A 14204-nucleotide genomic window follows, 5' to 3' on the forward strand; every position below is an offset into this window, starting at 1 on the left:
TAACAGTTTAGTTAGATAGTGTATGGAGTGTAGCAATATGATCAACACAGCACATCACACTCTACCAGACTCCATTCACCAACAACCAGACTCCTGACTGGCAAAACTGGAAATCTCTTGAAATCTCTCAGGATTAAATGCAACTTTAGAGTAAACAAACATGGCAGATGAAAGGGGAGGAAGCTATGATAGCCATGAAACTTAATGTTGCTATCTACTTAGCTACCTGGTACATCCGTTGCAGTAGCTATTCCTGTCTAGCTGCTCTCTTTGTTAGTTAGGTTGTGGCATGTTTCACGTGGTAGAAACACTCATATTGCTGTCACAAATCAACAAGTTTCTCCTTCATTTCTGACGTCCATCTAACTGTATTCTTTGCGTTTACTATTGTTGTCATGGCTGTGTTTGTTGTGCATCCTTCTTCAGTCAGCTTGCATCCCAATTGGCTATCATTCCTTTCCTCGAGACAAGAGTGTGCACGGCTGTCCCCAGGGTTTCCCTCCACACACCAGGAAATCTGATCCTTAATATCGAACATGTTTAAAGATTTAAAACCGCTGAGGCCCTGATTGATTCCACTTGCTCTGATCTATTCAGAAGACGTTCTTTAAAGGTCTCAGACCACAGGAAAATCTGGCAAGATAACCTTTAGAGTCATCAAAGAGCCTGGATTTGCTTACTCTTGTCAGAACAGGGGAATCAGGGCAAAAATCAGCCCTATTATCTTGTAGTGTTCACCTCACTTTGGTTTGGGAAGTTTGAGTTTTCTCCATTTGCAGATTTTTTATTCAAAAAGGAGGAAAAAAAAGAAGAACTGGACAGAAAATGTAAATCAATACATATCATTTCCAGAGTGAGTGTTACCTAACTTCAGAAGAAGACAGATGTTGCTGCCAGCTATTGGTTTTGACTGCTCAAAACATGACAACTCAAATAAAAAACACTCAATGTCACATCCTAACAGCCAAATGTGAAAAATATAAAGTTTTACTTTTCAGAAAGAGTCCACTTTTTCAACTTTTTTTTTTCTGTTCCACACCAAAGATCTCCATCTTCCTACTTTAGAAAATCCCTCACACTGAAGACTCACTCAATTATTCAAATTTTTCCTTCAACTACATGTGCATTATACTTGACAAAGGCCTTCACATACAGGTGTAATGGCTGTTATAGAACAGCAAACTGCTTAAACTGCTGCCTGACAGTTGTACACTTTTAAGGATGACAACAGAGGCGTGTGCATTAGAACCCACTTTCGTTGGAGATCCTCAAAACTTAGGCTCCTGCATTGTTATTTCAGCTTTTGCAGATGTTCACAGTAAAACTCTTCCATTTATTTTCTCCTTTAAATTAAAATAAAAAGCGCCTGGTGATTATGTTTTCATGTTAAACTACAGAGGCATATTTAGCAGGAAGACGGGGGAACACCACACAGCACTCCTTGTTCCTCTAGTTAGCGTACTTCACTGGTCCGTGTGTTTATGGGCAAGTTTTTTCAGATCCTCCAGAGCCATGTGACTCAGGGAAAAGGGCGTGTTGTTTTTAAAAAGCTTGCCATCGACAGACTAAATATACCCTTTACTGGACCTGACCCTTCATTTGCCTTTGCTGTGGCCACTTTAGGTCGACATGCTAGCTCAGCAGGGGCCCTACAACCAATAATTATATAGGAGGGTTTCCATTTAACATCCCGTGTGTAGTGTTGCCTTCACACAAGCTCCTTTCCTCAATTTAGACATTTGGTTTGTCACAGATGGATTACGTACGTTAAATTCTACCTAACTGATTTTCTCCAGCCTGTTAAACATCCAAAATAATCACTCACTGCATGTTATAATTAATCCTTAAATGTCTGTTTTTGAATTAGTGTCCTGAATGTAGCAGATCACACAGTTAATCCGGATCTGGCTTTTATGAAGTTCAACTTTCCCTCCCATCTGTCACCCACGCGAGCTGACCCAGGATAATGTACGCTGACTGCTGCATCATCTGTTGCAGTGATTTTTTTTTTAGACATGATTCTCTGCATATGACCATCAGTCAGCTGTGCGGTGGAGGTCGTGCAGCTGTTCTCTGGATCTCGGTTGTCTTGATGTTAACATGATTTGGCTTTGACACGGTGGCTTTGCACTTCACGGCTGAAGCCTGATGTCTGTTTCCACTAAATTCCACAGGGGATGAGAACACTTCTGGGCTGTTTCATCCGGACAATTTCAGATATGGACTAACTGGTCGTGAAAGTAAGGGGAGCTCACTTTTACTCATTAATACTTGGTGGTAGGTCGTGTGGAAAACAGGGCTGCATATTAGGAGTGGACTCTTTTTGCATGTCAGTGTTTGTTCAATATGTAAATGCTTTTAAATGTAACTAGATGAACGGGAATATTTATGCTGACATTTCTGTCCTCGTTCTGCTCTCCTTCTAGTGTTGACACACCTTTAAACATAGATTGGGCAAATGTCACAACATTTTCAAATTGTTGCATCTTAGAGATGCTTTCACCAGGTCCGCCGCTGTAGCCTGGATTGCAGGACAGGATCTTGCTCAACTTTTCCCTATAAGAGATGTTTGGAGTCGAGTTGCTCCTCCCATCTGTGCCCTGCAACTGTAATTATTTCCCACATCTCAAGACCAGCTTGCGACAGACAGACATTTTTGCCACAGTGTCAACAGGCAGAGGTGAAATGTGTCTTTTTTTCTCAAATTCATTTGCTAAGATGTGTGTGTGATCAGAATGCCCCTATAGTGTTGCTTTTACTATTAAGAATTACCATTTTTATTAAGTTTGACCAATCAGAATTAAGTATTTAACACAACTGGATAATAAGCAGTATCGGTATCCTGCTGTTGTTCTGCCACCATAAAAAATGTGGTAGAAAGTGGCATCTTCCACTATTGATGACATTTGTCGAGCTGCACTACAAGCTACTGAAGCAATGAACATCTGTTAAACAGGAGAAGATGTATCAACAAAGTGGGGTGAAATTTCGGGCCTATCTGCAAAGTGTTGACATGGTAGTATGACTTCAGACTCAAAGTCGGTGCATATTACAAAGGGGTCATAATGATCACTGGCATGTTCATTCAAGCCTGTAATTTGACATCTGCTGTCTTAAACAGCTCTGATGGCCCACATACTACAGGTAGCATAGCATGCTATGTTAGTTAGATACCACCCCAATGAGGGGTGATAAATTTGGGGGGCGTGGCCTGGCTCCAGGAATGTCGTATTCTGTAACAGGAAGTTACCTGTCTCAGTTTGACTTTGTTTTTCGGCTACACGAAGCTTGCATTACATATCCAAATCTCTTACTGAAGAAAAACCTTGCTGGAGTTGCATTATGGGAAATGTTGGCACCAAGTTTTGACAAGGAATAACACATAGAACATAGAAAATACAAAGTCATTGTTTTTGATTTTATTTAAACTGTTCATGGCATGTTGACAGTTCTGAGTGCACAGCCAAAAAGGGGTGGTTCAGTTTTAAGATGTCACCCATAACTGGCACAAAACTGGAGACAGTCTGTAACCCTGATCATGAGATGGAAATGTAATCGTCAGCTACAGTCCCAGCCAATACTGAGAGACAGTAAAGCCTCGGTTGTCCACACTTGAACCGTCAAAAACAGTCGATCAGCCTGTGGGGAAACGCAACCCAAAACTCTGATGCAGCTGACAGTCTTTTAAGTTGAGCTCTCGCTCTCTGTCAATCCTTATAAGAGAGATTTGATGCCCACAGTTGGCATGATCGTGTACACATGTGAGCGTGCTCCAGTCTCTGCCACATCTAACACCAAACTGCATTAATCTGCTAATGACATTGGAGCTGACATCTGTCCCCATCAGTGTGTCATCCTCTGTGGTCTCAGTATTTTGTTTCAAGCAAAAGGCTCTCTCACTCGAGCGACTTCTCAGGCAGGCCTGGCTCCGAATAACACAGAGAAATACCCCAGGAGAATACACGCACAAGGCCTGGTGCTCCTGGAGAAAAAGGCATAAAAAGAGTGTGTTTTAAGCTTTGTTTTTTTAATAATGCATAACAAACCTCATGATGCACTTTTGTAAAAAGTTTTCACATGATTGCTGTCAAACTAGAACATTGAAACACTGATTTATATTTCATGAATACAAATCTGCCTTATGTTTAAAGTTGGAGACCACAAATATGTTGTGTATGCTAGAGTGTCAGCAGATGGTGACATGATAAAACATGTTGTGATATTGGACAGACTTAAACAAAAGCTGATGGACTGAGGAAAAAAAAATCAGACTTAAAGCTCCTGTGTGGAGGCCCATTTCATCTCAACTTTGGCATCCCCTGAAGACAAAGCAGTACAATTTTCTCTTTAATCTTGTCCAGTACAGTTATTATGCTGCTTTCTTATAAAAGTCCAATATGTCCTTTAAATTAATCTTTGTCTTGGAAATAGTAGGAAAACAAAGTCCTTTTCACAGTGGGCTGTCAGTCGCATCTTCTGACACCTACCCCGCAGCAGTGGCTTCAGACAGCAGTGGCTGCTGCAACAAGCAGCCACTAGAGCGGCGCTTAGCAACAGAAAAAGTTTAATATAAGGGGTCCACCTTCATTGTGCTTTAAATTGCCTCATTTGACACCTATGCCATTATAGTAAATCGTTATAAGATAGAAATCATCATTCTTTTTGCTGGCGATCTTGTTTGTTTTTGTAAGCCACAAAGAGGCATCACTGTTAATCTCAGTCTATCATATAACTAGTTAAAACTCCTTACTGGAGCTCTAATTAACTTATTTTCTTAAGTCATTAAGAGAATGCATGTTTTTTAAATACCACATTATATCATGAGTCACATGATTTTTACATCATGACTACCAGTTATGAAGTCATACTGTGATGAAGTTTTGTCAGAAATCCTTGCCCGCAGCACCCTCATTAGTAAACTGTCAGTTCTGTGTAATCGTCACTTCCACAGCTGGGTGGGTGCTGCTCTACAGATGGTGTGCTTGATTAAGGGAGCAATCACACAACCAAGAAAATGGCTCGTATTAACAGAGTTGCCAGTTCACTGAATGGAAAAAAGAATGAAGCCTAATTCTATTTGTTCTACAGTAATGATATTTACTGGAGGAAGTGTTAAAACTTATAATTATTTGGAGGACATAGCTTGCAGTTATGTTGAACTGTATCATATTGCACACCAAAGAAACACCAACCATTAGGAAAAGCTTTGCACCAAGAAAAAGCTGAGCTAATGTTGATGACTGCAGCAGTTTTAGTAAGTTTCATCTAATAAAAAAACAGCAGCATGGTGTATTTTTATGTTGAGAAAAAGTTGATGAACACTTGAAGCAAAGTTAGTTTGCAGCCAGCTTTAAAATGTCATACTGAACTGCTGGAAGAGGCATCCTTTCCACTAAATGAACCACTAAAAGCACATTTCCCATTGCACAGTTTGTTTGTGTGTGGTTAGGCCCATTGGTAAAATAGCAACAGACGGAGGAGGGGGAAAAAAATGAGAAGCAGTCTCTTGGCGTGCCTCTGCAAAAAGAAGAAGAGCATCTCTGTGCATTGATGCTGATGATGAGTGAGTACATGGAAAAAGAGAACCAGCGAGGGGAGAGGAGTGAGGGGTTGGAGCTGTTGGCAGGCACTGAATGTCCAAATCCCTCACATCACCCTTCATCACCCTCTGTATCCTCACCATCCTCGCTGCTCGCAGGATGTGGAGCTTCTTTTTCTGCACTCTCTGCATTTAAAATGAAGTGGCAAGTGCTGAAGCGACTATGGGGTCTTATGTGATAAGTCACCCCACCAATTCATTAGGGAGGGAAATGATCCGAGTCAGGAACTGTTGGTTTAGTTATTTCAGATCAGTCCACTCAGGCTATATTTCATAGTCAGCTACTTTTTGTCTAAATTAAATGTTTTTATGTCCTAGTAAGACCAACAGTAGCTCTATTTTCATTAGAATAAAGCTGAACAAACAGCCCGTTCTGACCAAATACAGTTGTAGCAGTGCAATATTTGTTGTTGTTGAAACTGTAGGAGTGGGACACCTGTTTTATTCTTTACTCAGGCTCTGCTCTGCCAGTACAATCAAGTTATCCAGTGATTTATTATGATGGCTGCCTCAATCAATGTTTATCCATGCCCCTAATGACTTATTAGTGTAGCATAAGCACAAAAAAGCCCTTCCTGGATAAAGCAGATTTCTTCCCCTCTCTGATTTTAACTAACAGGTTCAGAGTACTCATGCAAAGATAGGCCAAGCTCCAGTTTCCCCCCTCTCTGCCCCTTGCCCTCAATGGGCAGCTTGCCAATGTCTGTGCCCTGTTACCAGCACAGTGATGGGAACCCCAAGGCCCCGAGCAGGTGTCAACCACCCTGCTCAGCCAACGGAGCTGAGAGAGGAACACAAAGGTTTCAAAGAGACCTGCCAGCATGGTAACCGTCTTAAATATCCCTGGCCACTATGGCCACTCCTCTAAATCTCTCAGCAGCATAGGGTAGCTGCCAGTCTGCCCTTTCTGCTACTGTAGCACCGAGTCAAAGGGGTTTGAAGCTTTTTTTTTAAGCTTTGTTTGCCCTAAATGGGACGGAGTGGTTATAGTGATAGAGGGCGTCAGGAGTGCAGGGATAGAGGGATAAGTCTAGTTTGAGGGTTTTATTTATGCAGCGTGCCACTAGAGGATTTTTCAGGCAGAATTTTTGTCTGTCTGGGCTTTTCATCCCGGATTTAGTTTTGTTATCTCATCCATTCACACTGCGCCGACGTCACTCCCTTTCTTTCCCTCAGTCTGTGCCTTACAGAAACAATTTCTGCTGCTGTCATCAGACATTTTATTGCCCATATTAGCATGGTGGCTATTTTCCTCTGATGTCATGCTCAAGATGGAAAGCTTAAATGTTGGTTTATTGTCATAATGCTGTGATTCAGGTTGTAAGTCTCATACATTTTCTGTCATTTTCAAAATCAAATGGAAAATCTGGCCATAATGTAATATTAAACAACATATTTTACAATGATGAGCTTACTTTGGAAAATAGCTAAGGTTAGTATTTAGACCAGGGGTTCCCAAAGTGTGGGTTGGGACCCCCTGGGGGAAGTGGGTACAAGTGCAAAGTCCCTTTGATAGAGTAAAATGCTACATATGGCACAAATGCCTTGCTAACTTAATGTTAGCCTGCTTTTAATGTTAGCCTAGCTAACATGTATCATAGGCAGTGGCTACATGCTAGTATTGCAGTGGATTGTGTTACACACCACATTAGAAAAGGCACGCGTGACTTGCTAACTTCCTTGAAAATGTTATGTTAGCAATGATGTGGTTGAATGCAAGCATTAGCTTTTAGCGTATGGTAGCTTATTAAATACAAAATGTGTTGTTTGAACTTGAATACAGCCTGAGCTAACTCCAGGGTTTCACTAACCATTATCTTCAGTTGCAAATTTGTTTAAAATAAGTGAAATAATAACAACATATGTCGAGCTAACAATGCTATCATTTAGTTTAATTTTTATTTTACTACTTTTACTTACTTGAACGTAGCTAATAGGTTATCAAAATCCCTGTTTTAACTTTAAAAATGGCCAAACTGTCTTTTGATTTCAACTGCACATTTGTTTTTTGTTGATAACAAGGAAGCAGTTCAATTGTATTAGTTGTCCATAACCCTATATTCATATGATTTATACAATTGAACACAGAGGCATAACATCATAACAGTGTTTTATCCTTCATCTCGAGCATGAGTTAAAGGGCTACGGTCATGAATAAGGCAAATTGAGCATCCTTACTCAATGCTTCCACATCCAGGTCTCACGAGTTTGTGAGATCTGTGAAAACACTGGCTTAAACTCCGGGTTAAGCTGTCCTGGCATTTAGATTGGCAAGACTGTAAAAGAACTGGATGAGAAGGAGATTCCTTTTTTCCCTCCTATTCCTCTGTCCTCCCTCCTTTCTCCCTTCTTTCTCTCTCTCTGTTCATTGTTGAGCACTCTGCAGTGATGATGTGGATGTGATGGGGGTGGAGTGGAGGCTACCCTCATCTTCAGTAAACAATAGGTCCTTGTGTGTTTGACCCCCTCTTTAGCAGAGTGCAGTCCATGGCTTGGGCTGAAGCCGGGATGGAATTCCATCTTTGCCAGATTTGGTCCGTGGAAACCCTCCCATGAAGGAAAACACAAGCTAGTATTAACACAGGTCATTCCTCTGGGGCAATTTGCTCTGACTTACAACCGCATCAATAATCAATTATCAGTCTCTCCCTTTTTCTCTGGTTGTGGTGGCCCTCATTGATTCTTTGGACATGCTGTGCCACATGATATATCTCCCCCCCGACCGGGTAACTGATTACTAACCTATATTTGAGTGAGCTGAGCCACAATGGTGCTACTAGGTCATTACGAAGTGGTTGAAGATGATTTATTTCTGCCTTTGGGCTGTAATTTAAGTTGTTTGATGTAAAATTAAGACAAATCGCCCAATAATAAAGAAGTTAAATTGTATTATTTTTTCTGAATCTTTAATGCAAATCAAATCCCTGTCATTTCAACATCGTGGGACTGTTTGGTGCTTTCCTGTGCGAGAGAACTACCTAATCTCAATCCTCGTCTTACAAGTCATCCGATAACCTCTCTACCCTCTTCTTTGTGTGACCGACCCACCCCTTTTTAACAGAGGTGTGCTGCGGGTACTTCACCTTCTTTTGAGCCCGTTGAGGAAAAACCAGAAGAACCTGCTTTTGAGCTAGATCACATTACCTCAGAAGTCACCTGACCTGCCCGACCCACGCTGGCATTCGGTGAACACTCGTGCAGCGCTCCATCAGCAACCCAGAGTCGTCTCTAATATTGTAAAAAGCTGACTTCATCTGTGTTCAAGGAGAGGAAAGCCAAGAGTACAAAGCCGGAGTTGTGCTGACACCGACCGCACTGCTCCTCTCACATGATTGGATCAAGAAAAGGAAGCACTTTAGCCTTATTATTGAATTATGTCAGTTAATCACTCTGTGAGTTAATACCATTTCAGTGTTGATAATATTTACGGAGTTATGCTATTTATAGAGTAACAGCAGGTAACCAATCCTCCACCCATGTCTGAATGGATTTGGTGGACAGTCATGAAAATATTTGACCTGAAGATTATTCTGCATGTGCAACGTGTTGCAGTTTATTTGGCAACAAATACTGCATGTATTACACGCGGGATTGAGAACAGATTTAGAGATTTATTCTAATATTTGACTTAAGCTTTAAAGCATGAGCTACTCCCCTACTTTTGTGCTGACCTAAAACAGGCAACTTGGAGTATGCCTTATTACTATAGATTACCATTTTTGACACAAATAAGCATCATCAAAATTGACTTTTATATTTCAGACCTAATCTATGTTAAATAAAACACCCTGAGTTTCACTATAAACCATGTACTAGTCCAAAATTTCTCTTAAGAACCTTTTCATTGTTTCTCTTTGTCACATACAGTTTTCAACTGGAGCTATAATGCAGGATAGGCATGACTTGCACTTTATATCTGAGTGCCAAAAACAAAAAACAGGTAGGGATGAGAATTAGAGGTTTTATTAAATACGACGGCACCAGCCTCCTGAGGCGGGTCTGGATACACGTACACAAACGGCACAGAGCAGCCTAATGGAGGCCTTATCAGGCACACCCTGCACCAGCAGAGAGCTGTGAATACGCTGAAAGATCACCATGCAACACAAATTGGCAGACAGAGAACAGCACCGATATCTGATAAGAACTGATAGATACCAGCAGTGCTGCCGTCATCATCATCATAATCACCGTCATTGTCGTCATCGTGTGAGGCAAACAGATACACACAATACTGTCTTAATAACAATACAGGGTAGAGTAGTAAGTTTCAATTTAAGGAGGATTTACTTAAGCCAGCAGCATTGCATAATGCACATACTGACAGTACGCTGAGGTGTTACACAGCGGTCATAAGACGCAACACACTAACACATTCATTTACATACCTCAAAGTCAGACTTAATGTGCGAGTGTGTGACTTTTGTGCTCATTACAAACAAATTCAGGTTTCTTTTCTTCCACTGTGACTCATTCTCCTTCACAACCTCTTGATGTGCTGCTCCCCTCTCTCCCTTTTTTTTCTTCCACTCTGATGCCTGATTCAGATGGAACCATACATCCATCTGTTTTCCTAATTTGTCGGTGAACCCCACATTTTTGAAATCCAGGTCAATGGTCAATTTACAAGCTGGGGGTCAGATCGTCCCGAGAACGAATGTGTGCCAATCGTCAAATGTCAGAGTTATTTCTGGAAAATATACTGTAGAGAGTTTACTTCCTTTTTTTTGTATGAAACAATATGACCATTGATATCAGAACAAGAAGTAAAAGAGGACATGAGATGCATTAGTTTCCTGGCTTATATGATGCATCTATCTCACTTCTGTGTAAACCTAAACACATACAAATGAGACGCATGAATTCAGAAAACAATATAACATCACAAAGATATGTTCACATTTCATGGTATAAAAATGCTTGCAATATAGACACTGGAGTTTTTATATTAAAGAAAACTTCAGCCAAGTCTACTAAAGCAAGTAACATTTTATGTCTATGTTGCAGATTATGTTCTCCATTCACTGGTTTAATTATTTAGTCTGAATCAGTATGTATGATAGATGACTGTCACAATTTTCCAGTGCAAAATGAGACTTCTTCAAGTTGCCTGATTTATCTTAACAATACCAAAACCCTAAGATATTAAATTAAAGCTCCAGTGAGAAGTTTTTCAACTGGTTGTGAAACTGACTTAAGATAATAGGGATGTCTGTTTATGACCTAAAAAAGCAAACAAGAACATCAGCAACACGATTAATCATTTCTATATGGTATTCTGTAATTCCTTTGAATGCCGCAGGGGGTAGGTGTCGAATGAGAAAATTGCCAGCAACATACTTCTTTTTTTTACATATCCACAGCAATTACCCACAATGTGTCATACATTTAGTTTACATATAGTTGAAGAAAAGCTTGATTTCTTTTTTCCAGAAGTGAATACTTTATTGTCCACAGGGGGCGCCAAATCTGCACAACCCCAAAGTTCCCCACTGTAGCTTTAAGTCTCTTATATTTAACAGGAAAGCTTTAACCAGGAAATGGTTCGCAGTTGTCTTTTAAGAAATTCAGGAAACATAACTACACAATTTTGTCATTCAAAACCTTATTTACACTCTGTCAGGGCTGTTTTTCACTGATTTCATTGATTTTTGTAACACTATATAATACACAGAGTGATGGGTGAGTTGGAGACTGGAAGGGAAAATAGAGACAGATTTATTATGAGCTGTCAGTTTATATTAAATGTTTCTTATAATAAATAAAACATAGGATTAAAAAACAAAGAAACACTTGAGCATTTTACTTATTTCTATGGATTGACCAATCAACTATTGTGTCATGTGGTCAGGCCTTTTTTTATTGCTCAACATGTTTGCACAATAGAAATATCTGCAGTACATCTGTAACAACATAATCTCCACGTTTTTGAAAGAGAGGTGTCTTTCATTGATTTCATTCAAATGCATGTGACGTACGACACTGACCTCCTAAGCGATACTAAAGAGGATGAATCAGCTCTGCCAGCTCTCAGTATGAGGGAAGTGGATTTGATGCCTGTCCCATTTTAGCGTCTGTGCTGCTGCTTGATAAGATCAGCCCGTGAGGAACTCGTTCATCACCACATGCTTGTTAAATAGTTTTTTGCTTCATCGGGTTTGAGTGTTTGTCTCTCCTCTCTCTCCGTCTCGCAGAGGAAACTTCACAGTGCCGAAGTTACCGGAGTCAAACATGGGGTTTGGTGTGCTGGGAGTGTTTCTGGGGCTGCTGCTGGAGGTCTCCACCCACGGACCCCACGCTGTGCCTCGAACATCCTGGAGACACCAAGGTAAGACTTAATATACAAAAAAAAATTTAAAGTCAAACTTTTAAGTGATTAAATATTATTTTGACTTCGTCTGATGGGATTGATTGAATATCTGTTTAAAGTTGTGATAACTTCTTATCATTGCTGTTTATGTTGAATGATGAATGCTGCCCAATTTAATTTAAATATTTAAATGCTAATGAAGTCGCTATTTGTCTTCAAATTCTATACTTCATTTTTACTTGTAGAATTTTTTTCTTTTAAGACTTTTTTTGTTTGTGCTAAATTTAGCTTTTTACGGTGTTTTGGTAAATCCCATCCTGATGAAACTGAACCATTTCTCATAAATGTTCTTTCAAAACCTCTACTGATATAAAGTGAAACTGTGCTGAAGTTAAGAGCAGATGCTCAGTTTGGGAAGTCGTACTTGTTGGTGAAAGTTGATATCCATGAACCGTGACGTAATCATGAAATATGAATGAAAGCTGTTAATGTAAAGTTCATTTGCCGTCCTATCGGTGCATAAAGACCCAAACTGTCTTACTGTTCAGATAAATCTGTATCATATATAATTCAAAGTTCGCAATTGCTCAGTGAAAGCTGTTTCTTTTACTGTATTTCAAAGAACTGCCTCGGTCTGACCACAGGGTCTCAAGTTAGAGCACTTCCTGTCAGGCGGATGTTCTGTTCACATACTGCCGTTTACATAAATAGCTTCAGTAACTGAGAACCAGTACAGCTCACCCTTTAACAAAGTCATGTTTCTCCACTCACTGCGGCACCGTCACCGTTTCAGTCAGTCAGTCAGTCAGTCAGTGAGGGTGTTTGCTTTCATCATTGTGGTGTTAACGTCCAGGCACCTGCAACCCGAACCCCCCTTGCACCTGGCACAGCCGAGGCCAGCCAGGCACTAACTCAGTGCCAGGTTTGCCATCAATCACACGACACATGGTTCAGTTAAATCTTTTTTTTTAATGAGAGAGAAGTAATAAAACATTTGCACTCAGTTTTGAATTAAAAATAAATACATAAATAAGAAATTTAGATAAAAAGAGGGTAACGACCAAAAGGCCCACAACTATCCTCCAGGGATAAGGATGCGTTGAGTTTTTTTGACGTCACTCAAAAAGAGGGTTATCATTGTTGCACACTTATCAGTTATACTTTACATCATCATGCGTCATCATCATGTACTTAAGAACAGAATACCAAGTCTTGCTTAAGTGTCCAAGCCGAATTCTCTCAAAGTGAAAGTTTTGTGATTTCCTCCAGCCATTATTTAACAGAGGAGGGTTCTGCTTGTAATCATGAGATCAGTTGTTTCTGGCATTTATTAAGCTGGGAAAACTGGTCAGGGTTTCCAAACAGCACCAGGTAGAAGTCATGCTTCAAAATTGTTTACAAAATGACTGCGCAAAGTTCAAGGAGAGATTAACTCAACACAAGGGGTGGGACAAAAAATCAAATCCGCAGTACATGGTCCTTCTGAGTGCACTACAATGATTGTATCACAGGCTCGAAATATCCACATTCTAATTCTAAAATAATACAGCGCTGTGAACGGTTTGTCCTTTCAATTTGTCACACTGCTTCACAACTTTATGACTCATTGCATTAGTGCTAATGATATTAATCTTGTGTATAACCTTTTTGGGCACTTTGTATTCTTCACTTAATCAGAAATCATACTGTATGATTTATTTAGCAATGTATTAATTATCCCAGAGTCATTGTGTCATGTTGTTGTTGTTGTGGGCAATGTATAGTGTAATATATCTTGACCCTGCAATCTGTTTCTCCAGCATGTACAGTATGTTTGCATAGCTGTTCAGTCTAGTCAAAGTTGATTTTGAAGATTCTGCCAATATTCTGCTGATATTAGCCAGCTGTTTTTTGGCCTAGCTGGCACATATCTAAATATCAGTATTGGGTTATATTATTTCATACTAACACTGATGGTATACATTATATTTGCAAAATATTTGATACAATAAAAAAACAATAACATAGAATTGTTCAAAATTCAATCTTCTATTATCTCCAATTTGGTCCCCACCAGCTCCTGAGCAGAATGATTCCACCATGTTAACCAAATGTAACCGTTTGCACACTAAATTAACGTAATGCAATCGTTTTGTGTTTAGATTTGGATCTGATGGAGTTTTCTGAACCCGGGATCTTCAACTACTCCACGTTGCTGCTGAGTGAGAAAAAGGATGCGCTGTATGTTGGAGCCAGGGAGGCCATCTTTGAGCTCAGCAAGAAGAATGTGACAGTCAGAAACAACAAGGTACCAAA

The 14204-nt window shown here is 40.0% G+C and overlaps 1 protein-coding gene across 4 annotated transcripts in view; it reads left to right on the forward strand.

Moving 5' to 3' along the window:
- The window catches only part of sema4d (sema domain, immunoglobulin domain (Ig), transmembrane domain (TM) and short cytoplasmic domain, (semaphorin) 4D), a 49951-nt gene that overhangs the window by 25533 nt on the left and 10214 nt on the right, over positions 1-14204 (forward strand). For all 4 annotated transcript variants that reach the window (XM_034709219.1, XM_034709221.1, XM_034709220.1 and 1 more), the window contains 2 exons: positions 11794-11927; positions 14051-14196. In XM_034709219.1, coding sequence (XP_034565110.1) covers positions 11794-11927; positions 14051-14196 — 280 coding nt within the window. The remainder of the gene's footprint in view (positions 1-11793; positions 11928-14050; positions 14197-14204) is intronic.

The sequence above is a fragment of the Notolabrus celidotus genome, chromosome 19 (genome assembly GCF_009762535.1).
Source record: "Notolabrus celidotus isolate fNotCel1 chromosome 19, fNotCel1.pri, whole genome shotgun sequence".
In the NCBI taxonomy this organism is placed as follows: domain Eukaryota; kingdom Metazoa; phylum Chordata; class Actinopteri; order Labriformes; family Labridae; genus Notolabrus; species Notolabrus celidotus.